This window comes from Mobula hypostoma, chromosome 15 (genome assembly GCF_963921235.1).
Source record: "Mobula hypostoma chromosome 15, sMobHyp1.1, whole genome shotgun sequence".
NCBI lineage: Eukaryota > Metazoa > Chordata > Chondrichthyes > Myliobatiformes > Myliobatidae > Mobula > Mobula hypostoma.
In genome coordinates this window covers 74,281,554-74,307,276 of record NC_086111.1, presented here as the reverse complement: position 1 = coordinate 74,307,276, position 25,723 = coordinate 74,281,554, and the positions used below count along the sequence as shown (strand labels likewise).

Genomic DNA, 25,723 nt, shown 5'->3' with positions numbered 1-25,723 from the left:
TGGTGGAGAGAATGTTGTGGAGAAAAAAATGGTTGAAGAAACTGGACAGGCCAAATGGCCCAATTCGGCACCTACATCTTATTTCACTGGATGACTGAGGAATTCAATTCACTCCCCCAGAAGACCAGTGCAGCCCAGGGTCACTATTTAACACAGTCACATCTAAAGAGTGTTGACTCCTGCTGGGTGAGAGGATACAGAAAGGTGGAATGGAGGCAGGGGAGCCTACCTGGAGCAGTTGCGGCTGGACGTAGTGAGCTGTCATGTTCGGCTCACGCACAGCCAGGGCACTAGGAGGCATCATCAGGTTCCCAAACCGACTGGGCTGGCTCACGGCAGCTGATGTGGCAGCCGGTCCTCTGCAGGATTTCTTTCTTTGGTTGGTACAGCCAGATCCCTCTGGGGCAGCGGAATGAAAGAAACCAGTTAGTGCAACACAGACAAAATGCTGGAGTAACAACGCGGTCAGGCAGCATCAATGGAAATGAGTAAACAGTCAACATTTCAGGCCAGACCCTCCATCGGGACAGAAAGGAAAGGGACAGATGCCAGAATAAGCTGGTGGAGGGAGAGAAGAAGGAATCTGATAGGAGAGGAGAGTGGACCATGGGAAGAAGGGAAGAACGAGGGGCAGATGAGAAGGGGTTAAGAGGCCAGAGTGGGGAATTGAGGAATAGGGAAGAGGGAGGGGAAAAGTTACCTGTTAGTGTGTCGAGAGCAAAGAACAGAGAAAGAAAGAGAGACTAACCGACTGATTGACCACTGGAACAACAGTTAACCAGCTGAGTGTTTAGCATTAGGACGTGACAATATCCACGACAATGTATAACATTCAAAACTCAGCAGATGGGAGCTCAACCTGGAAAAGTATGAAGTGATTCACTTTGGAAGGTCGAACTTGAAGGCAGGGTACAGGGTTAATGGCAGGATTCTTAACTGTATGGAGGAACAGGGGAACCTTGTCCATAGACGCCTCAAAGTTGCCTCACAAGTCAATAGGGTGGTTAAGAAGGCGTACGGTGTGTTGGCCTTCATTAGTTGGGAGTTTGAGTTCAAGATTATGTTGCAGCTCTGTAAAGTCCTGGTTAGACCGCACTTGGAATATCCTGTTCAGATCTGTTCACCTCATTATAGGAAGGATGTGGAAGCTCTAGAGAGGATGCAGAGGAGATTTACCAGGATGCTGCCTGGATTAGAGAGCATGTCTTATGAGGACAGGTTGAGTGAGCTTGGGCTTTTCTCTTTGGAGGGGTGGAGGAGGACAAGAGGTGACTTGATAAAGGTGTACAAGCTGATAAGAAGTATAAACAGAGTGGACAGCCAGAGACTTTTCCCCAGGGCAGAAATGGCGAATATGAGAGAGCATAGTTTAAGGTGATTGGATGAAAGTATAAGTTGGAATGTCAGAGGTAGATTTTTACACAGAGAGTGCTGGGTGTGTGGAACGCACTGTCAGGGGTGGTGGTAGAGGCAGATATCTTAAGAAACTCTTATATTGGCACATGGATGATAGAAAATCTTCCTATTGGGAGAGAAGGGTTAGATTGATCTTGGAGTAAGTTAAAAGGTTGGCACAATATCATGGGCTAAAGGGACTGTACTGTGCTGTAATGTTCTATGCTTTAGACTGGTCTCCCCACAATAGGAAGGATGTCGAGACTTTGGAGAGGGTGAAGAGGTTTACCAGGATGCTGTCTGGATTCGAGGGCATGTTCTATAATGAGAGGTTGAACAAATTTAGCTTGTTTTCTCTGGAACGGAGGAGGCCAAGGGGAGATCTGATAGAGGTTTCTAAGATTATGAGAGGCAAAGATGGAATAGACAGACAGTATCTTCTTCACAGGGTTGAAAAGTAATTCTAGAAGCCAGGCAATTAGAGGGTAATTTTAAAGGAGATGTGGGGGCAAGTGAGAGTCGTGGGCATTTCATATGTGTTGTCTGGGGTGGTGGTAGAGGTAAATATATTAAGAAAGGCTTACATAGGCACATAAATGTGAGGAAGATGATGGGATATAGACATTGTGTAGGCAAAAGGGATGAGTTTAGTTGGCCATTTGATTACGAATGTAATTGTGGGCTAAAGGGCCTGTTCCTGTGCAGTATTGTTCTATGATACTGTGCTGTGATGGGGCTAAGACTGCGAGACAACAAGTAAAATGGAAAAAACATGAAACCAATCCAGCTGGAGACCACAGGTCTCACCACAACCCAAGCAGTCTGCTTGCTGACAGGAACCTTACCTGGGCTGGCCCCCACTCCCTTCTGCTTCCTCTTCTTAGCAAGCTGTATGGCTCGATAGTCAGTCCGTGCCGAGCCCCCACTTTCCTGCATATATAATTTCATCAGTTAGTGACAGAATGTAACAACCTGTTTGGCTCGGTAGTCAGTCCATGCTGCGTGTGACTGTTGGTACTGTTGAACTGTATGTGCTGTGTGCTGTCGATACTGCCTTCTGCCCCTTGGCTCCACAGTAACTGTTTCATTCGGCTGTATTCATAGACGGTTAAATGACAATTAAACGAACTTGCAGTGCTAGGTTTAGCCACAATTCAGTCAATTACTTAAACAACAAAAATCAAGTTTGATTTCTCTGAGCAGTATTTACTGCCACCGAAGGTTATTCTACAGAAAATCCATAGCAATGCTCGTGGTCTCCCCACCTCACTGAGTCTGCAGAAGTCTCCCAGTGAACTTTCATCTCCCATAGTATGACCCATTACCAGACCCTCTCATCCAGCCTCTACCCTGTGTGCTAATCTCTCACTACTTTCCATCCCCAAAGACCCCCTCCACTTCAGTTTACTCCTTCTGTTTCTCTACACCATAGAACTTGTATCATCTGTGATATTCCCCTGCTCTGATGAAAGATTGCTACCCTGATGTTTTGTCCCTACGGACGCTGCCTGACCAGAGTAGGCCCAGCATTCTTTTTAATTCCAAACTTGCAGGACCCTTAGTATCTGAGAATCCCACCGTCCTGCACCTCCTCTTTTACAGAATTTATTCCCTTGGAAATTTTGAGTCTGCTTCCAGACACTGTGCTCAGCTCATACCTGTAACACACACACAAAATACTGGAGGGACTCAGACCAGGCTGCGAGAATAGAAAGGAATGAAAGGTCTTGGCCCGAAATGACAGCTGTTTATTCCTCTCCATAGATGCTGCCTGACCTGCTCAATTCCTCCACCATTTTGTGTGTGCTCTGGATTTCCAGCACCTGTACAATCTCTAGTTCCTAGATCGTACCTTGCCTTGTCTGCGTGTCACTTTACCAATGTATCTGCTTTCTCACCTGCTAAACCCTTGAATATTAACACTTCTGAAACAAAAGCCAGCACTATAGGAAACCTCACACCAGAGACCCACAGTTCACGAAAGGAACCTTCTGCCAACCCATCATTAGAATGTGAATCTAGAGCAATATTATTAGCAGGTTGTGGGGAAAACAGGGTGGGGCGCCATGGAAGTGTACCAGTTAGTGCAACGCCATTACAGCTCAGGGTGTCAGAGTCAGAGTCATACTTTATTGATCACGGGGAAACTGGTTTTCGTTCAATTGCGACGCTGTCCGTAAGCAAGTTTGTATGCTCCTTCCTGAGTGCGCGTATATTTTTCATTCAAATACATAACCTGTTACTCAGTTAAGATTAGCTTGTCGCTTTTATACCACGTGCATCAAAGAATTTTACAGATTCACCACCCTCAAGTTGAAGAAATTCCTCCTCGTCTCTGTTCTAAAGGGATGTCCTTCTATTCTGAGGCTGTGTCCTCTGGTCCTCGACTCTCCCACTACTGGAAACAGCCTCTCCACATCACTGTCTAGGCCTCCCCAAAATGTGTTACCCCACACGTGTTTTAAAATGCAGAAACACAAGAGGTTCTGCAGGTGCTGGAAATCCAGAGTAACACACACAAAATGCTGGAGGTCAGGCAGCATCTACGGAGAAGCTGAAATCCTGACGAAGGGACCCAGTCCAAATTATCGACTGTTTATTTCTCTCCATTGATGCTGCTTGATATACGAGTTCCTCCAGAGTTCTGTCATTGTACACTTCAGAAAGATGTAGACAAACCATCCCCCTCTGCAAAGATGAGACAATGCTCCTCCGCAGAGAGGGTTAAGTGCAAGTTCCTGGGAGATCACATCATGGATGACCTCACTGTCGCTTACTATCACGTCCCTGAACAAGGCAGCACAGCAGCATCTCCTGTTCCTAAGAGGATTAAGGCAAGCGCTCCCCCCTCCCCCCACCATCTTAACTGCATATAGGAGCACCATTGAGAGCGTCCTGACAGGTTGTATCTCCATCTGGTAAGGGGCAGTCAAGCATCGGACTAGAAGTCCCTACATAGGACTGTGAGGACAGCCGAGAGGATCATAAGGGTCTCCACTGGGGACATTTATCAGGAGCGCTGCATACGCAGGACACTTAGTATTATTAAGGATCCCACCCATCCATCCAGCATCCGCTTTGACTTTCTACCATCAGGCAGGAGGCTCTGACACATAAAGTCAAGAACAGTCAGGATGAGCAACAGTTTCTTCCCCCAGGCCATCGGGCTTCTGAAGTCTCGGCCACATTGTACTCGAAGTGTCACCAATTAATCTGTACTGAACCTTCAATACTAATGCAATTTAGTTTGTTATTTACGTGTCATTCATCTGTAGATTTTATCCCTACCTTCATAAGTTATCATGTGTTACGTCTACTCCTGAGCTTCACACCTGTCTGAAGAAATGCTGTCCAGTTTCTCTAAGCATTATATGGTTATATACATATTCGTAGTTAAAAGACAGTAAACTTCTCTTGATTTTGTGTGTTACTCTGTACCGAAATCCATTTGCCATTCCTTGGCCCACTCCCCTAACTGATCAGGATCCACACCCCCCCACCCCACATAATCTGACTCATCCCCTGTGGCATACCACAGTCTCTCATGTCTGTGAATCTAGAGTTCAGAGTTCAAAGTTCAAAGTGGATTTATTATCGAAGTACATACTGTACAGGCTCTGAGATTCATTTTCTTACAGGCATTCACAGTAGGTACATGGAAACACAATGGAGTCAATGAAGAACCTCGGACGAAGACAGACAACCAACTGATGTGCAGAAGAGGACAAATGTGCAAATACAAAAACAACAGATAATATTTATTACATGACTGAGTTCCCAGGTACCTACCAGAAAGGAGCACCCAGACACCATGTTCAGCTCCAGCTCTTTCTGTGCGTTGAAGGTGCTAGTTGGGGTGTTTAAGTTGGAGAAGACGTACTGGGTGACCACTTTGTTCCCCTCCTGCTGACTCATCACGTCAGACACGCTCAGCATGTGACACTCCACCTTGGTGGGAGTCAGCAGTTCAGGGATGTGGCTGTTCCCCAGGCAGCTGGAGGGGCTGAGGGCTCCGCTTGATGATAACCCCTGCAGCTCCTGGCAGCCACCGGACCCCCTCATCGACAATGCTCCCAGTGCCTCTGTGCTGACCGCTTGCACTCCCTCCATATTCAGCGTGCCCTGCTGCAGGATGCCGGCGGGGAGCCCCAGGCCGCTGTCCATCGTGTGCGAGATGTCCGGCGCAGCCACGATGAGCGGGTCGGTGCTCTGCGCCATGGCGCTGTTGCTAACAGAGACGTTACCGCCCAGGGTGGAACCCACAGACGAGGCGTCAATGGTCAGGATGCCTGAGCTCACCAGCGACATGTCGGGCGAGATGCTGACCGGAGCGACCGGCACGGCAGAGAACAGCGAGGTGATGTCCACGTTGCTGAGGTCATTCGGGCTCGAACTGGTCAGCTCATTGCTTGGGGTCAGGGAGCCAGTCAGTTCCAGCTGGGACAACAGATCTGAAACAAAATTCACTGCCCGTCATTCAGCCGATCAGAACAACTCAGCTCAGAATCACAGCACCGAGAACATTCTCAGTGCCAGCTCCTTCATACAGCTCTCTACTTAGCATGGGAGCAATTAGATCACATAGGAACAGTATTAGGCCATTCAGCCCAGCGAGTCTGCTCACCATTCCATCATGCATGACTTATTATCCCTCTTGACCTTATTCTTCTGTCTTCTCCCCATAACCTTTGACCTTACTATTCAACAACCGTCAAAACCGACTTTAAATATGCCCAATGATTTGGCCTCCACAGCTGCTTGTGGTAATGAATTCCACAGATTCACTATCCTTTGGGTAAAAAAATTGCCCCTCACCTCTGTTCTAAAGGGACGTACCGCTATTCTGACACTGTGCCCACTGATCCTAGACTCTGCCACTATTGGAAACAGCCACTCCATATAAGACCATAAGACATAGGAGAACGAGGCCATTCAGCCTATCAAGTTTACTCCTCCATTCAATCATGGCTGATCCTTCTTTTCCCGTCCTCAGCCCCACTCCCTGGCCTTCTCCCTGTAGCCTTTGATGCCATGTCCAGTCAAGAGTCTATCAAGCTCTGCCTTCAATACTCCCAACGACCTGGCCTCCACAGCTGCCTGTGCTAATAAATTCCACAAGTTCACCACCCTCTGGGTAAAGAAATTTCATCGCATCTCTGTTTTAAATGGACACTGCTCTATCCTGAGGTTGTGCCCTCTTGTCCTAGACTCCCCCACCAGGGGAAACATCCTTTCCACATCTACCATGTCTCGCCTTTCACCATTCGAAAGGTTTCAGTGAGATCCCCCTTCATCCTTCTAAATTCCAGCGAGTACAGACCCAGAGGCATCAAACGTTCCTCGTACGATAACCCTTCCGGACCCTCTCCAATGCCAACACATCTTTTCTAAGATGAGGAGCCCAAAATTGTTCACAATACTCAAGGTGAGTCCTCACCAGTGCCTTATAAAGCCTCAATGTCATATCCCTGCTCTTGTATCCTAGGTCTCTTGAATTGAATGCTAACAATGCATTTACCTTCCTCACCACTGACTCAACCTGCAAGTTAATCTTTAGGTTGTTATGCACAAGGACATGCAAGTCCCTTGGCATCTCAGATTTTTAAATTTTCTCCCCATTTAGAAAATAGTCTACACATTTATTTCTTCCACCAAAGTGTATGACCATACATTTTCTGACGTTGTATTTCATTTGCCACTCTCTTGCCCATTCTCCTAGTCTAAGTCCTTCTGCAGCCTACCAGTTTCCTCAACACTACCTGCCCCTCCACCAATCTTCGTATCATCTGCAAACTTGGCAACAAAGCCATCTATTCCATTATCTAAATCATTTATACACAGCATAAAAAGATATACCAATCCTTGCAGAACACCACTAGTCACCGGCAGCCAACCAGAAAAGGATCCTTTTATTCCCACTCTTTGCCACCGACCAATCAGCCAATGCTCTATCCGTGCTAGTATCTTTCCTGTAATATCATGGGTTCTTAACTTGGCAAGCAGCCTCATGAGTGGCACCTTGTCAAAGGCCTTCTGAAAATACAAATATACAACATCCACTACATCCCCTTTATCTATCCTACGTGTAATCTCAAAGAGTTCTAACAGATTTCTCAGGCAAGATTTTCTCTTAAGGGAACCATGCTGACTTTGTCCTGTCCTACCTTGACACCAAGTACTCCATAAACTCATCCTTAACAATTGACTCTAACATCTTCCCAACCACTGAGATTAGGCTAACTGGTCTATAATTTCCTTTGTGCTGCCTTCCTCCTTTGTTAAAGAGTGGAGTGACATTTGCAATATTCCAGTTCTCTGGCACCATGCCAGAGTCCAATGATTTTTGAAAGATCATTACTAATACCTCCACAATCTCTAACGCTACCCTTTTCAGAACCCTAGGGTGCAGTTCATCAGGTCCAGGTGACTTATGTAGCCTTAGTTTTATTTTTTACATAGTTGAAAAAGCTTTTACTATCCACGTTGATATTGTTTGCTAGCTTGCTTTCATATTTCATCTTTTCCCTCCTAATGACTTTTTAGTTACTTCCTATGGGTTTTTAAAAACATCCCAGTTCCCTATCTTCCTGCTAATTTTTGCTTTGTTGTATGCCCTTTCTTTTGCTTTTACATTAGCTTTGACTTCTCTTGTCAGCCACAGTTGTACTATTTTGTCATTTGAGTATTTATTTGTTTTTGGCCTACATCTATCCTGCGCCTTCCTCATTTTTCCCAGAAACTCGCCATTGCTGCTCTGCTGACATCCCTGTCAGTAACTCCTTCCAAATTACTTTAGCCAACTCCTCTCTCATACCACTGTAATTCCCTTTACTCCACTGAAATCTGAAAGTCAGACTTTACTTTCTCCCTGTCAATTTTCAAGTTGAACTCAATCATATTGTGATCACTGCCTCCTAAGGGTTCTTTTACCTTCAGCGCCCTAATCACCTCCGGTTCATAGAAACATAGAAAACCTACAGCACAATGCTGTGCCAAACATAGACTTACTTTAGAAATTACCTAGGGTTACCCATAACCCTCTATTTTTCTAAGCTCCATGTACTTATGCAGGAGTCTCTGAAAAGACCCTATCGTATCCGCCTCCACCACCGTCGCTGGCAGCCCATTCCACGCACTCACCACTCTCTACGTAAAAATCCTCCACACCGCCAACAGTCCGACCATTAATACTATATTCTGCCATCCTATTTGATGAACGGCCTCACACTTATCTGGGTTGAAATCCATCTGCCACGTCTCAGCCCCGTTTTGCATCCTATCTATGGCCTACTGTAACCTCTGACAGCCCTCCACACTATCCACAACACCTCCAACCTTTGTTTCATCAGCAAACTTACTAACCCATCCCTCCACTTCCTCAACCAGGTCATTTATAAAAATCACTAAGAGTAAGGCTCCCAGAACGGATCCCTGAGACACACCACTGGTCACCGACCTCCATGCAGAATATGATCCATCTACAACCACTCTTTGCCTTCTGTGGGCAAGCCAGTTCTGGATCCACAAAGCAATTTCCCCTTGGATCCCATGCCTCCTTACTTTCTCAATAAACCTTGCATGGGGTACCTTATCAAATGCCTTTCTGAAATCCATACACACTACATCTACTGCTCTACCTTCATCAATGTGTTTAGGCACATCCTCAAAAAATTCAATCAGGCTCATAAGGCACAACCTGCCTTTGACAAAGCCATGCTGACTATTCCTAATCATATTATGCCTCTCCAAATGTTCATAAGTCCTGCCTCTCTGGATCTTTTCCATCAACTTACCAACCACTAAAGTAAGACTCACTGATTTATAATTTCCTGCACTATCTCTACTCCCTTTCTTGAATAAGGGAACAACATCTGCAACCCTCTAATCCTCCGGAACTTCTCCCGTCCCCATTGATGATGTAAAGATCATTGCCAGAGGCTCAGCAATCTCCTCCCTCGCCTCCCACAGTAGCCTGGGGTATATCTCGTCTGGTCCTGAAGATTTATCCAACTTGATGCTTTCCAAAAACTCGAGCACATCCTCTTTCTTAATATCTACATGCTCCAGCTTTACAGTCCACTGCAAGTCATCAATACAATCACCAAGATCCTTTTCCATAGTGAATACTGAAGCAAAGTATTCATTAAGTACCTCTGCCACCTCCGGTTCCACACACACTTTCCCACTGTCACACTTGATTGGTCCTATTCTCTCGCATCTTATCCTTTTGCTCTTCACATACTTGTAGAATGCCTTGGGGTTTTCCTTAATCCTGCTCGCCAAGGCCTTCTCATGGCCCCTTCTGGCCCTCCTAATTTCATTCTTAAGCTCCTTCCTGCTAGCCTTATAACTTTCTAGCCAGGGGATTGTGTTCAGGAGCTGCGGGCCCATGGGATCTGGGGAGAGCCCAAATTGAATCCAAAGTTGGCTTGGTGGCAGGAGGTGAACGGTGGTGCTGGATGGCTGCTTTGTGATGGGAAGGCTGTTTAATTGTGGGCTCCACGGCACTTAGCTGTTTATTGGTTTAATATGAGTGCAAGACAGTGTGAGGCATGTTTCTGTGGGGAAATGTGTAATAGTTAATGGAACGTTAGTCTGTATAATTTGAGGACTCTTTGATAGAAGAGGTGGTACATGGAACTTGGGTACTCAGCAGCTCAGAGCACCACCCTCAGTGGAGTAGGGATAGCACCAGAGCCTAACACTGAACTTTTGGGGTTAAAGGATTATAACTGGGCTCAAGCCAGACTCCTGGAGTTAAATTGAGGGTAAGATAGTGCATCACTTTACAGTGCTAGTGACACCCCCCAAACCAGGTTTAATTCCCACCTGTCTGGAATTTGTACATTCTGCCTGTGATCAAATAGGTTTCCTCCTACATTCCAAAGACGTATGGGTAAGCGTTAGTAATTGTGGACATTCTATCTTGGCGTCAGGAGCTCGGTGACACTTGTGGGCAGCCTCAGCACAACCCTCAGGCTGTTGGTTGCTGATGCAAATGATGCATTTCATTTAGTGGTTTGATGTTTCGATATATATCTCGCTACACACACAAAATGCTGGAGGAACTCAACAGGTCAGGCAGCATCTGTGGAGGGGAATAAACATTATGGGCTGAGTCCCTTTGTCAGGGTTAAATGAATTGTAGTGAGCAAGCTGCAATTGAGAAAAACCTCTGCAGATAATTGGTCGGGTTATAATTGGGCTTCTGGTCCTGGACTTTGGGGTATTCAACAAACTCACTCTCTTGAGATTCCTTACCGACCCAATATTCCCAATTGATTTGCATGTTGAAATCTCCCATGACTATCATAACAGTGCCTTTTTGACACGCCTTTTCCATTTCCCACTGTAATCTGTAGTCCACATCCCAGCCACTGTTGGGGGCCTGTATATAACTGCCATCAGGGTCCTTTTACCCTTGCAGTTTCTTAATTCAACCCACAAGGATTCAACATCTTCTGATCCAATGTCACATCTTCCTACTGATTTGATACCATTTTTTACCAGCAGAACCACATCACCCCCTCTGCCTACCTTTCTATCCCTCTGATACAACGTGTAACCTTGGACATTCAGCCCCCAACCACAGCCATGATTCAGTGATGGCCACAACATCATTCCTGACAATCTGTAATAGTGTAACAAGATCATCCACCTTATTTTTTGTACTCCACGCATTGAGATATCACACTGTGAGTACTGTATTTGCTACCCTTTCATTGATTCTGCATCCTGAATGCACTGATAGTCACCCTGCTGGCAGCAATTCTGTCCTATCATCTGCCTGCCCTTCCTGACAGTCTGACTGCACGCTATCTTTGTTTTTTTAACCATCCATCCTACCCTGAGTCCCTTCACTCCGGTTCCCGCATCCCTGCCAAATTAGTTTAAACCCTCCCCAGCAGCTCTAATGAATCTGCCCGTGAGAATACTGGTCTCCTTCAGGATCAGGTGCAACCTGTCAATTTTGAACAGGTCATACCTCCCCCAGAAAAGATCCCAATGATCCTTATCCATTCCATATAGGTCTTCCAGCATTCAGTTGGTAGATAATTCCCGAGGATTGGAGGGTGGCTAATGTAACCCCACTTTTTAAAAAAGGAGGGAGAGAGAAACCGGGGAATTATAGACCGGTTAGCCTAACGTCGGTGGTGGGGAAACTGCTGGAGTCAGTTATCAAGGATGTGATAACAGCACATTTGGAAAGCGGTGAAATCATCGGACAAAGTCAGCATGGATTTGTGAAAGGAAAATCATGTCTGACGAATCTCATAGAATTTTTTGAGGATGTAACTAGTAGAGTGGATAGGGGAGAACCAGTGGATGTGGTATATTTGGATTTTCAAAAGGCTTTTGACAAGGTCCCACACAGGAGATTAGTGTGCAAACTTAAAGCACACGGTATTGGGGGTAAGGTATTGATGTGGATGGAGAATTGGTTAGCAGACAGGAAGCAAAGAGTGGGAATAAACGGGACCTTTTCAGAATGGCAGGCGGTGACTAGTGGGGTACCGCAAGGCTCAGTGCTGGGACCCCAGTTGTTTACAATATATATTAATGACTTGGATGAGGGAATTAAATGCAGCATCTCCAAGTTTGCAGATGACACGAAGCTGGGTGGCAGTGTTAGCAGTGAGGAGGATGCTAAGACGATGCAGGGTGACTTGGATAGTTTGGGTGAGTGGGCAAATTCATGGCAGATGCAATTTAATGTGGATAAATGTGAAGTTATCCACTTTGGTGGCAAAAATAGGAAAACAGATTATTATCTGAATGGTGGCCGATTAGGAAAAGGGGAGGTGCAACGAGACCTGGGTGTCATTATACACCAGTCATTGAAAGTGGGCATGCAGGTACAGCAGGCGGTGAAAAAGGCGAATGGTATGCTGGCATTTATAGCGAGAGGATTCGAGTACAGGAGCAGGGAGGTACTACTGCAGTTGTACAAGGCCTTGGTGAGACCACACCTGGAATATTGTGTGCAGTTTTGGTCCCCTAATCTGAGGAAAGACATCTTTGCCATAGAGGGAGTACAAAGAAGGTTCACCAGATTGATTCCTGGGATGGCAGGACTTTCATATGAAGAAAGACTGGATGAACTGGGCTTGTACTCATTGGAATTTAGAAGATTGAGGGGGGATCTGATTGAAACGTATAAGATCCTAAAGGGATTGGACAGGCTAGATGCAGGAAGATTGTTCCCGATGTTGGGGAAGTCCAGAACGAGGGGTCACAGTTTGAGGATAGAGGGGAAGCCTTTTAGGACCGAGATTAGGAAAAACTTCTTCACACAGAGAGTGGTGAATCTGTGGAATTCTCTGCCACAGGAAACTGTTGAGGCCAGTTCATTGGCTATATTTAAGAGGGAGTTAGATATGGCCCTTGTGGCTACGGGGGTCAGGGGGTATGGAGGGAAGGCTGGGGCAGGGTTTTGAGTTGGATGATCAGCCATGATCATAATAAATGGCGGTGCAGGTTCGAAGGACCGAATGGCCTACGCCTGCACCTATTTTCTATGTTTCTATGTTTCTATAAAGCAATAAAAAGATTTAGAACACAAGTTCCAGGAGTTTAGAGATATGGATATCACTCCGGATGGGGAGCTGGAAGAGTTTACAGAGATGGAAAGGGGAAATAGGGAGATACTTTAATGCAAGGATATGCCACAGAGTCACAGAGACACCCTATGGAAACAAGCCCTTTGGCCCACTGTCCATTGTGACCATCGAACACCTATTTACACAATCTAGTAAGAATGCCTTTTCTTTTTACATAAACTCCTACAAATACTACCACTTATAATCACACTACTGGTGATTTACAGCTGCCAGTTGCCATAGCAACCTGCAAGGCATGTGGGAAGAGACAGAAGTAGAAATCAGCCACTTGGCCCATCGAGCCTGCCTGGCTGTCCAATAAGGTCATGACTGATGCGGCTGTGGACTCTGCTTCACAGCCAATACCTGTCTTTTCCCGATAACCCTTCGTTCCCCCGCTTCACCTATCACCTTCCCCTTGCCCCACCTTTTAACCCTGGCATTTTCCCCCTTCCTCTCCAGTCCTGAATAGTCTCAGCCCAAAATGTCAACTATTCCTCTCCACAGATATAGCCTGACCTGCAGAGTTCCTCCGGTATTTTGTGTGTGTTGTTAAGGACTTAAGCTTTATTTGTCACATGTACATTGAAACGGGTCAATGAACGTCAGTCTGAGGCTGCTGGGGCAGCTCACAAGTGCTAACACAGCATGCCCACTACTTATTAACCCTAGCCTGTACGTCTTTGGTGTGTGGGAGGAAACCAGCGCAGGCAGAGGAAATCTACACAGTCACAGGGAGAACACACTAACTTCTCAAAGACAGTAGTGGGAATCGAACCTCACTCTTTCAGCTTGCGTTGTAAAGTATAGCAGTTAGCTTAACACTACCATGGTGCCCTGATCTAACAGTGTTTTTAAATTTTCTAAATACATATTTAATGAGAGGACCGCTTGGGGGCAGAGAATTCCACAGATGCACTACTCACTGGGAAAAGCAGCTCCTCCTCATCTCCATCCTAAATCTACACCCCATGCATTTTAAGGCAATGTCCTAGTCCGTGCAGATGGCACCGGGGGTCAGGATCAAACCCAGGCCGCTGGGGAGGCGAGGCAGTTCTCCTAGTGGAGATGTGAATAGTTGCATGCAGCCAAAGAACTCTGGGCAACACCAGTGCCCGGAGTTGTGAGGGAGGGTACTGTACGGGCTGGGATCTGGTACAGTCCCTGGGAACCATTATGACCAAAGGGCAGCCTGGGGAACAAAGCTGACCAACGTACCGGGGCTGATGTTGTGCTGTTTCATCATGTGAGCCTTGATGCTGTTCTTGGAGTTGAAGAGCTTGCTGCAGTTGGAAAGAGGGCAGCGGGTTTTCACCTTGTCCGCGTCCTCCAGGTGCTTTTTGGAGTGGATGTAGAGACTGCTGCGTGCCGAGAATCGGGCCTCACAACCTGAGCACACAAGAGACACTAGTTACCAAGCAGTGTACTGCATCCCGCAACCCCCGCTGAACAGAATTACAACGGACCTGTACCGCAGAAATCATTCAGTCCCTCCACACAGTGCCAGCTTTAAAGCTGCAACATAACTTCCTGAGTTGTGAACTCAATTCCTCGACTACAAAAGGTACGCATGTATACCTCCTTCACAGCTTATCAACTCATGCAAGCCACTTTCAGAGACCTTTGGATTTGAACAAAATCCCTCCGTATTATCAACACTTCTGAAAGTTCTGCCATACCACACACAAATCGTTACAGGAACTCAGCAGGTCAGGCAGCGTCTGTGGAGAGAAATAAACAGTCAACGTTTCAGGCCGAGACCCTTTATCAGGAATGTCGACTGTTTATTCCGCTCCAGAGATGCTGCCTGATTTGAGTTTCTCCAGCATTTCATAAGTGCTACTCAAGATTTCTGGCATCTCCAGAATCTCATGATTATGACTGTACTGCCTTTTTGCATTTAAACTTTCGAAGTGCAGTATTTCACGTTACAGTCGTAGAACACTACAGAATGAAAACAGACCCTTCATCTCATCTGGTCCGTGCCAAACTATGAATCTGCTTAGTCCCATTCACCTGCACATGGACCGTAGCTCTCCATACCCCTCCCATCCATGTACCTATCTTACCTTCTCTTAAATGTTGAAATCAAACCTGCACCCACCACTTCTACTGGCAGCTTGTCCAACGCTCTGAGTGAAGAGGTGCCCTCTCATGTTCCCCTTAAACATTTCACCTTTCACCCTTAACCCATGACCTCTAGTTCTAGTCTCAAACATTCACAGAGGACAAAGCCTGTTTGCGTTTACCCTATCTATACCCCTCTTAATTTTGCATATCTCTATCAACTCTCCTCTCATTATTCTACGTTCCAGGTAATAAATCGTGGCAACATCCTTGTACATTTTCGCTGCACTCTTTCAATGTTATTGATACCTTTACTACAGGTGGTGACCAAAACTGCACACTCTACTCCAAGTTAGGCCTCACCAATATCTTATACAACTTCAACATAACATCCCAACTCCTGGACATAATGCTTTGATTTGTGAAGGCCAATGTGTCAAAAACTCTCTTTAAGACCCTATCTACCTGTGCTGCCACTTTCAAGGAATTATGGATCTACGTTCCCCGATCCCTTGGTTCTACCTCACTCCTCAACATGGGTTGGTCCTTTGAAGTGCAAAACCTCGCACCTGTCTGCATTAACTTCCACCTGCTATTCTTCAGCCTATATTTTTCATCTAGTTCAGATCCTGCTGCAAGCCTTGATAGTCTTCCTGGCTGTCCACTCCACTCTCTATTGTGGTGTCATCTGCTAATTTGCTGATCCAGTCAACCACATTATGACCAGATTGTTGATATAGATGACAAACAACAATGGACACAGCACTGATCCCTGCGGCAGATTGGTCAGGTTAAATTCCATCTGCCGTTTCTCTACCCATATCTATAACTGATCTATAAGCCACTGTACGGCCACCTTGCACACTATCCTCAACACCACTAACTTCGGTGTCACCCGTAAACTTACTACCCAACTTACCAAGCAACCACGTCTTCTCCAAGTTATTTTTTAAAGTTTAGAAATGCAGCATGAAATCCAGGCCCAACGAGCCATCACCTCCAATTACACCCATGCGACCAATTAACCTATTAATCTGTACAGCTTTGGAACGTGCAAGGAAACTGGAGCACCCACAGGCAACCCACACAATCATGGGGAGAACATACAAATTCCTCACGGGCAGCAGCAGATTTGAACCCAGGTCACTGGTGCTGTAAAGCGTTACACCAAGATGCTACACTAAACATCACCAACAGCAGAGGTCCCAGTATAGATCCCTGAGGAACACCACTGGTCACAGACCTCCAGCCAGAATAAGTCCCATTGACAACTACCTGAGTCACCATGGACTCTAATGCACTGTAAACTTCAGGATGATTTTCCCCCGAGGGACCTTATCAAACTCCTTACTAAACTCCACGTAGACAAATTGGATCTTCCCCCGAGGGACCTCATCAAACTCCTTACTAAACTCCACGTAGACAAATTGGATCTTCCCCCGAGGGACCTTGTCAAACTCCTTACTAAATCCTATGTAGACAACCTGGATCTTGCCCTGAGGGACCTTGTCAAACTCCTTACTAAACCCCATGTGGACAACCTGGATCTTCCCCCGAGGGACCTCGTCAAATTCCTTACTAAGCCCCATGTAGGTAAGGTGGATTCAGCAAAGCCTGTGAAAGAGGTGACAACTTCTACATCAGGGAGGAGGCTACGAAGCATCCACACCAGGACCACTATGAATCTGCTTAGTCCCATTCACCTGCACATGGACCGTAGCTCTCCATACCCCTCCCATCCATGTACCTATCTTAACTTCTCTTAAATGTTGAAATCAAACCTGCACCCACCACTTCTACTTTCCCCAGATAGTAAGGCCAGTCAACACCTCCACCCACTAACCCATCCCTCCGACCACCACTACTTAATCATTGCTCGTCAGTCCCCTTATGTACAGACACTTCTGTGCCTAGCGTCACTTTATGGACACACAATCAATGTATATAAGCTAACATGTGTGCTTATTGTTTTTTTTATTATTATGTTCCTTAACTTATTGTGTTTTGTTTGTCGGCTGCATCGGATCCGGAGTAACAATTATTTTGTCCCCTGTGTACTGGAAATGATACTAAATCTAGACGTTCTGCAGCGCAGTTCACACATACCATCGACGGGACAAACAAACGGTCTGGTGCCAAGGTGGGTGATGCTGTGCCCTTTCAGATGTTCGGCCCTGGTGAACGATTTCCCACAGCCATCCACGGGACAGACAAACCTCCGGTCATCTTCGTGTGTCCTGGGCAGAGGGAGAAACCAGATTTTGGTGAGCAAATCCATGGCTGTCGCTCTCCGGTCAGAGACCGTGGGCACGGATCACCGAGTCTGTGCCAACTATCACCCTGATCCATTTTATTTTCCAGCCAGAGACAGTGGGCACAGATCACCGTGCCAACTATCACCCACCTGTCACCTCAATCCATTTCATTCTCCCCGCATTCCTTTTAAAGATTTTTTAAAGTTTACCTTTCTTTGTCACATGTACATCAAAGCATAGTGAAAAATCATTTGTGTCAACGACACAGTCCGAGGATGTGCTGGGGGCAGCCTGCAAGTGTCACCAAGCTTCAAATGGCAACATAGTAGCTCGAAATTTACTAACCCTAACCCATACATCTTAGGAACGAGTGAGGAAACTGGAGCACCCAGCGAAAACCCATGCAATCACAGGGAAAATGTGTAGACTCCTTAGATAGTGGCAGGAACTGAACGCCAATTGCTGGTGCTGTAAAGTGTGACACCCTATGTTAGAACAGAGACTCTACACCATTACAAATAGGATTGTGGTTCCTACGTTAGAACAGAGACTCTACACCATTACAAATAGGATTGTAGTTCTTACGTTAGAACAGAGACTCTACACCATTACGAATAGGGTTGTGGTTCCTACGTTAGAACAGAGACTCTACACCATTACAAATAGGATTGTAGTTCTTACGTTAGAACAGAGACTCTACACCATTACAAATAGGATTGTGGTTCCTACGTTAGAACAGAGACTCTACACCATTACAAATAGGATTGTAGTTCTTACGTTAGAACAGAGACTCTACACCATTACGAATAGGGTTGTGGTTCCTACGTTAGAACAGAGACTCTACACCATTACAAATAGGATTGTAGTTCTTACGTTAGAACAGAGACTCTACACCATTACAAATAGGATTGTGGTTCCTACGTTAGAACAGAGACTCTACACCATTACAAATAGGATTGTAGTTCTTACGTTAGAACAGAGACTCTACACCATTACGAATAGGGTTGTGGTTCCTACGTTAGAACAGAGACTCTACACCATTACAAATAGGATTGTAGTTCTTACGTTAGAACAGAGACTCTACACCATTACAAATAGGATTGTGGTTCCTACGTTAGAACAGAGACTCTACACCATTACAAATAGGATTGTGGTTCCTACGTTAGAACAGAGACTCTACACCATTACAAATAGGATTGTGGTTCCTACGTTAGAACAGAGACTCTACACCATTACAAATAGGATTGTGGTTCCTACGTTAGGACAGAGACTCTACACTATTCTACTTGGATCGGGAACTTGAAACGTAACTATATGATGGTTGTCCATCGTATTTGACATTGACAGGAAACCTGTGCAGGAGAGTTTTTAAAGTGAAAAGCCACTTTTTGCACTGGGGCGGTTCCACTCTCTCGACCTCAGCAGTCCAGGTCCAGTGATAAGAGTAGTTGTCACAACTGGGGTCCTCCTTGGTTGCAGTGGATGACCATGACATCCTCTGGTGCTTGTGATGACCTTGACTCTCCATGGAGCGTTGTAGAACTGCCTTCCAGGCTTTTCGATTTCATGGACGATCTCTTCGCTCAGTCTACTGCAGCTGACTTCACAGCCATTTCCCTAACTCACTGGGGTACGAGGTCTGCCGGCTACCCTCACCTGCTTTAGCCCACCAGTCGAAGCAGTGTACTGGAGTGTGGCCGCTGTCGCGTGCAAATAGCAACTTGGAGCCACAGGTAGGAGTGGAGTGTCTGGTGGGGACCAAAGGTGAATTGAGCTTTCCCAGACAGGATACATCAAGCCCCTTCACCAGAAGTGCTACCCCTCCCTGGACAACCCACACAATAATTAATTCTACGGTACTTACAGAAACTCTGTAATAACCAGTGCCAGGAGTCTGCTTACCTTTTGTGCCGGAGTAACTTGGACATGCAGGTGAACGACCAGCCACAGCCATCAAAGTCGCAGATAAAGGGCCTCTCACCTGCAGCGGAAACATCAGTCTTTTAGTAATCTGGAGCAACACATATCCCGATGAAACTCAGATCTGCCTGCTTTCAAACAAAGCCAGAGCACTGCACATTGTGTTTTAAAGAACCAAAGCTACTTATGCAGCTGATTTTGGTGGGGGCCCAGCATCCAGGCCATGCTCTCTTCTCACTGCTACCGTCAGGTCCCACACCACCAGGGTCAGGAACTGTCAGGCTCCTGAACCAGCACAGACCTCTTCACTCATCAAGACAGATCACTGAACACACCCTATAGACTCACTTTCAAGGACTCTACAACCCGCTTTCTCAGATTATTTAATTTATTTATTTCTTGCTATTTGTTTGCCGTTTGTCTTTTGTACATGGGTTGATTATCAATCTTTGTGTGTAGTTTTTCATTGATTCTATTGTAGTTCCTTCTCGTATTGCAAAGGGCAGTATACCATGATATAGCACATGGAATTTGATAATAAATTCACTTTGATCTCTGAGCAGATTTGCTTTGTTGCAATGGCACTGGTCACAGTCACAGGCAGACCTTCTGAAACAGCTGAACAAATGCAGCTCAACAACAGAGTCACAGAGCATTACAGCACAGAAATAGGCCCCTTGGTTCTCCACACCTGTTGTCCTTGCTTTTTATTCTGACAGAAACATACAAACTCTAAATTTGTACCCTCTAAATTTCACATCTGAAGGCCTCCCACTGACCAAGCACCCCTTTGCCAAAAGACAACCTGTCCCAATCCACACTTGCCAGGTCCTTTCTAAAGCCATCAAAATTTGGCCTGTCTCCAATTGGTAAGTCACCAAAGACACACAGATTACTAAGATGTACTGAGGAGAGCATTCTAACTGGCTGCGTCACTGTGTGGTATGGCAGGAGGGAGGAACTGCAGAGGGTCAAAAGTAGTGTAGAAAGTCGTGAACTCATCACGGCCACCAGCCCCTCCAGCATCGAGGACATCTTCAAAGAGCGATGCCCCAAAAAGGCAGCGTCCATCATTAAGGACCTTCATCACCCAGGACATACCCTCTTCTCATTGCTACCATCAGCGAGGAGGTACAGAAGCCTGAAGACACACACTCCGATTCAGGAACAGCTTCTTCTTCTTCTCACACACTCTCTCTCTCTCTCTCTCTCTCACACACACACACACACACACACACACACACACACACACACACACAATATATATATGGTATCTTACAATTTTTATTATGTATTACATTGTACTGCAGCTGCATAACAATGAATTTCATGACATATGCCAGTGATATTACACCCGATTCTGATCGAGAATCTACCCAAGGACCAGACCTATCCTTCTCCACAATTATTTTAAAACTAATGGAATTATGGTCATTAAATCCAAAGTGTTCCCTACATACATCCTAGAAAGAACTGCATTTAACCGGCTTCCTACCTGGCAGACTCATTTCCTCCCAAATGGTGCACAAGGGCTGCATTGTTTGGTCTTGCAAATTCCCTGCAGTTTTTCATCTGGACTGCTCTGCTCTTGACAGAACCTTCCATACAGACAAACTTCTTCCAGTGGGGTCAAGGGTAACTGACGTTAAGAACATCAAATCCAGCAATTTCCCCTCAAAAGTCAAGTACTATTTTGATTTCAGATTCAAACATCACACTTATTTCAAAACATACAGTGAAATGCACAGACGAGGAATTCTGCAGATGCTGGAAATTCAAGCAACACACATCAAAGTTGCTGGTGAACGCAGCAGGCCAGGCAGCATCTCTAGGAAGAGGTACAGTCGACGTTTCCGGCCGAGACCCTTCGTCAGGACACAGTTTGTGTCTACACTTTAAGAGTTTGCTGTGTTTCTTGGTTTATTTGCAAGGACACCATTTATTGCCCACACATCCAAGGATGTACTTCCTTCATATTTTCATTGCCATGGAACTCACCCCTTGCCTGCTCCCTCCAACAGCACCGTGTGCATACCTTCACCAGAGGGACTACAGCCACCGATGAGTCAGGATCAGAATTAACGTCACCGGCATATGTCGTGAAATACGTTCCTTTACAGCAGTAGTACAGTGAATACATAATAAAAACAAACTACAAATTACAATAAGAAAAATAGATCTAAAAATGTAATTAAATAGTAGTGCCAAAAGAAAGCAAAAAAAAGAGGTAGTGTACATGGGTTCATTGTCCATTCAGAAATCTGACGGCTGAGGGGAAGAAGCTGATCCTAAAACATTGAGTGTGTGTCTTCAGGCTCCTGTACCTCCTCCTTGAAGGTAGGTAGGAGAAGAGGGCATGACCTGGGTGATGGGGTCCGCAATGACGGATGCTGCCTTTTTGGGGCATCGCCTTTAGAAGATGTTGTTGATGCCTGTAGCTCACCTGCACTGTCCCAGGACAGTGAAGAATGGGCAATAAATGGTGTCCCTGCAAATGAACCAAGAAACACAGCAAACTCTTCAAGTGTAGTCAGTGCCCAGTTCCAGGCCTGTGTTACTTCAATGGGAGCTGATGAACCTGTTGCAGCTGTCAATAACTAATGACTTTGATCCTAAAGTTATCCAGGCAATACCAGGCCACGCTTTTTTCTCCCTGCTGCCGTCAGCTAGAAGGTACAGGAGCCTCAGGACTCGACCACCAGGTTCAAGAACAGTTACTACACCTCGACCATCAGGCTCTTGAACAAAAAGGGATAACTACACTCACTTACCCATCCATTGAGATGTTCCCGAAACCAAAGATTTCACTTTGAGGACTCTTTATCCCATATTCTAGTTACTTGTTACTATTTATTTATATTTGTATTTGCAGAGTTTGTTCTCTTCTGCACTCTGATCTTTCACGGATCCTGTTACACTTACCATTCTATAGATTGCTGAGTAGACCCACAGCAAAACGAACCTCAGGGTTGTATGTACCCTGATAATAAATTAAACAAATTGTCATTTGGGACTGTACCTGTGTGGCTCCTGAGGTGAATCTTCAAGCGGCAGGCTTTGTCGTAGCGCTTGTCACAGCCCGGGAAAGAGCAGGTAAAGTGTTCCTGGTCACGGAAGTGTGAGCGGTTGTGCGAGCCCAGCGCACTGACAGTAATGAACGTTTTCTCACAACCTGCAATGCAAAACCACGGTCACCGGCTTTCAAGTATCTGACCACGTTTCCCTTCACCATTTAAATTCACAAGTCTACAACATCGCCTGTCAGGAACAGAAGAGTGAGCCCTAAGAACAGAGAGGAGTACAGCACAGGAACAGGCCATTCGGCCCACAATGTTGTACTGAACCAGCTGAAAAGGAAATCAAGCACACCCAAACACTAATCCCTCCTCCCCTACACCTTGTCCATATCCCTCCACCTTCCTCACATCCATGTGCCTATACAAATATCTCTTAAAAGCCTCTAATGTGTTTGCCTGTGCACATTCCAGATATCCACCACTCTCTCAATGAAAACTTACCCTCACATCCCCTCAAACCTACCCCCTCTCTCCTTTGATGCATGCCCTCTGATATTAGATATAACCTTCGAACATAATAAAACTCCACATCTGTGGAGAGAGACAAACTGCCTGCCTCAGGCAACCCTCCTCCACAACTCCCTAACCTCATCTCTGAACAATTACGTCCCCATGAAGCTTTGAGATCCTTTAAACCTTTCCTCAAACCAACTGTACAAACAAAAAATGCTGGGGAAAAAACCCAGGTCAGACAGCATCCGTGGAGAGAGAAACAAGTGGGGAGTCCCAGATCCAAACGTTAACTGTTTCTTTTCAGAGGCACTGTCTGATCTGCTGTCTCTCCCAATCAGCCCTTTAAAAACCTGATCTAAAAATTTCCTGTTTAATTCAGACTGGTAAGTCTAAAGATGCTGTACAAATGCATGTTTCTGTTTGTGCACAAGAGGCCATCTTTCTCTCCTATTCCAATCTCCCCCGTCAGGATCGGAGCAGGTTTATCATCAGTGACATTTGCAGGAGGAAATTAGACTGATTGGAGTATAGATTAAAAGGTTGGCACAATATTGTGGGCTGAAGGGCCTGTACTGTAATGCTCAGTGTACAACAACAGTTACCTACAGCCCTGAAAAAATCTGGCTGTTTGGCCCTTCTATCGCTGCTAGCCCCTGCCCACCACAGCATTTAGCTCAGCTACCCCACCTGTAATGATTACAAGGAGCCCCTCCAAAAAGCCGTTTGCTTAGACCCCTAATCCCATACCCCCCACACTCACCCTGTAGCTAAACTACAGCCCCCAACAGTCTGACTGTTTGGCCCTTTAATCCCTACTAGCCCATACCCCCCACACTCACCCTGTAGCTAAGCTACAGCCCCCAACAGTCTGACTGTTTGGCCCTTTAATCCCTACTAGCCCATACCCCCCACACTCACCCTGTAGGTAAACTACAGCCCCCAACAGTCTGACTGTTTGGCCCTTTAATCCCTACTAGCCCCCGCCAGAGGCTCCCTTTGTATTGTGTGCCTAGAGAACCCCCCCCCCGGCCGCCAAAAGTTGGACTATTCGGCCCGCTACCCCTGCTAGCCCGTTTCCGAGAGTCTCACCGGGGAAGTCGCACTTGAAGGGCCGCTGCGGCTCGAAGTGGCAGCGCCGGTGGCTGCTGAGCCTGGGCGCGGTGGCGAAGGGCTGCGAGCAGACGTCGCAGGCGAAGGCGGGCTCCCGGGCGTGGGCCTTCATGTGGGCCCGGAGGTTGTAGACGGTGGTGAAGCGCTTGCCGCAGCGCTCGGCCTGGCAGCCGTAGGGCCGCAGCTTGCCGTGCGAGCGCAGGTGACGCTTCAGCTTGTAGGCCGTGGCGAAGGCCCACTCGCAGCCCGACACCGAGCAGCGGAACGGCCGCTGCCCGTGCGACACCAGGTGCAGCCGCAGCCTCTGCTTCTTCTCGAAGGCCTGCTGGCAGTCCCGCTCGGGGCAGCGGTGTAGCGTCGCGGGACCCTTCGGCGGCCCGGCCCCAGACTCCAAGCTCGGGGCTCCCGCTAGCGGAGGAACCGAAGCCGGGGCCGGCGCCGCCGCGGGCTCTTCCTCGGGTTTGGCCGGCCCTCCGGCTCCTGCCTCGGGCGCGGCTAGCAACAGTAGACCGTCCTCCAGGCGCAGAAGTAGGTCGCGGCCGCTGAGGCCCAGGGTGGCGGCCAGGCCGCCAGACGAGGTCGAGGCCGAGGTCCCGGGCAGGCTGTCAAGGGCGGCGGGCGTCTCCAGCAGGAGTCCGGGCCCGGGCGGAGGAGGAGGGGGCGGCGGCGGGAGTGTCTGCTCAGCCTCCCCGCCCTGCTCGGCCGGCGGGTGCGCCGCGGCAGCTACCCGAGCCGCAGGCCTGTCGGTCCTGGCCGCCGTCTGCACCGAGCTCAGGTAAAAGACGGTGTCCGCCGTGGCTGCCGCCGCCTCAGCCCCGCTGTCCGGCTCCAAACGCGGCTCGGTCTGACGCCGCTCCTGTCCCGGCTCCGGTGGGGCGGCAGCGGCCGCGGCCTCCGCCTCGGGCTCCAGGTTGAAGACAACGAAGATCTCGGGGTCGGTGGCCGGGCCCCGCAAGTCGGGCGCGTCGTCCAGAAAAAGCGAGTAGCGGGCGGGCGGGCCGCTGGGCGGAGGGAGCTCGACCCCCGGGGCCTCCTGCCCGAGCCCCAGGCCGAGCCCGAGGCCCAGGCCCAGGCCCTGCTGCTCCATCCCCGGTGTCCCCGCCGCAGCCGCCGGCCGCCGCAATACCCGGCCCGGAGTTCGGCGCGGCGGAACGGAGCCGGGGCGCGGCGGATGCGAAACCCGGACCGGAGTTCCAGTGGATCCGGATTCCTCGCCGTACATCCATTTCATTATCAAAGTACGTAGATGTCGCCGAGATTCATTTTGCTGAGGGCGTAAATTTACACAATATAGATCAACCAGAATACAGAAAACAACAAACTGTGCAAATGTGAATATGAATAAATAGCAATAAATAAATAACGAGAACACGAGGTACTGAGATATATGTCCTCGATGGCGGGTAGGCTGGTGCCACGGATGCCCTGGGCAGTTTTGACTAACAGCCGCAGATCCTTCCTGTCTGTCCCAGTGTGGTTTCCATGTCATACAGCTAAGAGCTGAGGTACCGGCGACTCCTGTTTCCATCCAGGGGGTCAGTGTGGACATGGTGGCGGATTACAAATACCTGGGGATACGAATTGACAATAAACTGGACTGGTCAAAGAACACTGAGGCTGTCTACAAGAAGGGTCAGAGCCGTCTCTATTTCCTGAGGAGACTGAGGTCCTTTATCATCTGCCAGACTGTGCTGAGGATGTTCTACGAGTCTGTGGTGGCCAGTGCAATCATGTTTGCTGTTGTGTGCTGGGGCAGCAGGCTGAGGGTAGCAGACACCAACAGAATCAACAAACTCATTCGTAAGGCCAGTGATGTTGTGGGGATGGAACTGGACTCTCTCACGGT

General features: G+C 47.4%; 1 protein-coding gene across 3 annotated transcripts in view; it reads right to left on the bottom strand.

The window, feature by feature from the left end:
* The window catches only part of LOC134356979 (zinc finger protein ZXDC-like), a 57,415-nt gene extending 32,451 nt beyond the window's left edge, over positions 1 to 24,964 (bottom strand). For all 3 annotated transcript variants that reach the window (XR_010020478.1, XR_010020479.1, XM_063068269.1), the window contains exons 1-8: positions 23,857 to 24,964; positions 22,257 to 22,409; positions 19,220 to 19,298; positions 17,169 to 17,299; positions 14,214 to 14,384; positions 5,185 to 5,846; positions 2,241 to 2,325; positions 230 to 399 (exon numbers count right to left, since the gene is read on the bottom strand). Coding sequence is in view for 1 of the 3 variants with exons in the window: in XM_063068269.1 (XP_062924339.1) it covers positions 230 to 399; positions 2,241 to 2,325; positions 5,185 to 5,846; positions 14,214 to 14,384; positions 17,169 to 17,299; positions 19,220 to 19,298; positions 22,257 to 22,409; positions 23,857 to 24,964 (2,559 nt within the window). In the remaining 2 variants the exon portion in view is untranslated. The remainder of the gene's footprint in view (positions 1 to 229; positions 400 to 2,240; positions 2,326 to 5,184; positions 5,847 to 14,213; positions 14,385 to 17,168; positions 17,300 to 19,219; positions 19,299 to 22,256; positions 22,410 to 23,856) is intronic.
* Between the last annotated feature and the right edge of the window lie 759 nt (positions 24,965 to 25,723).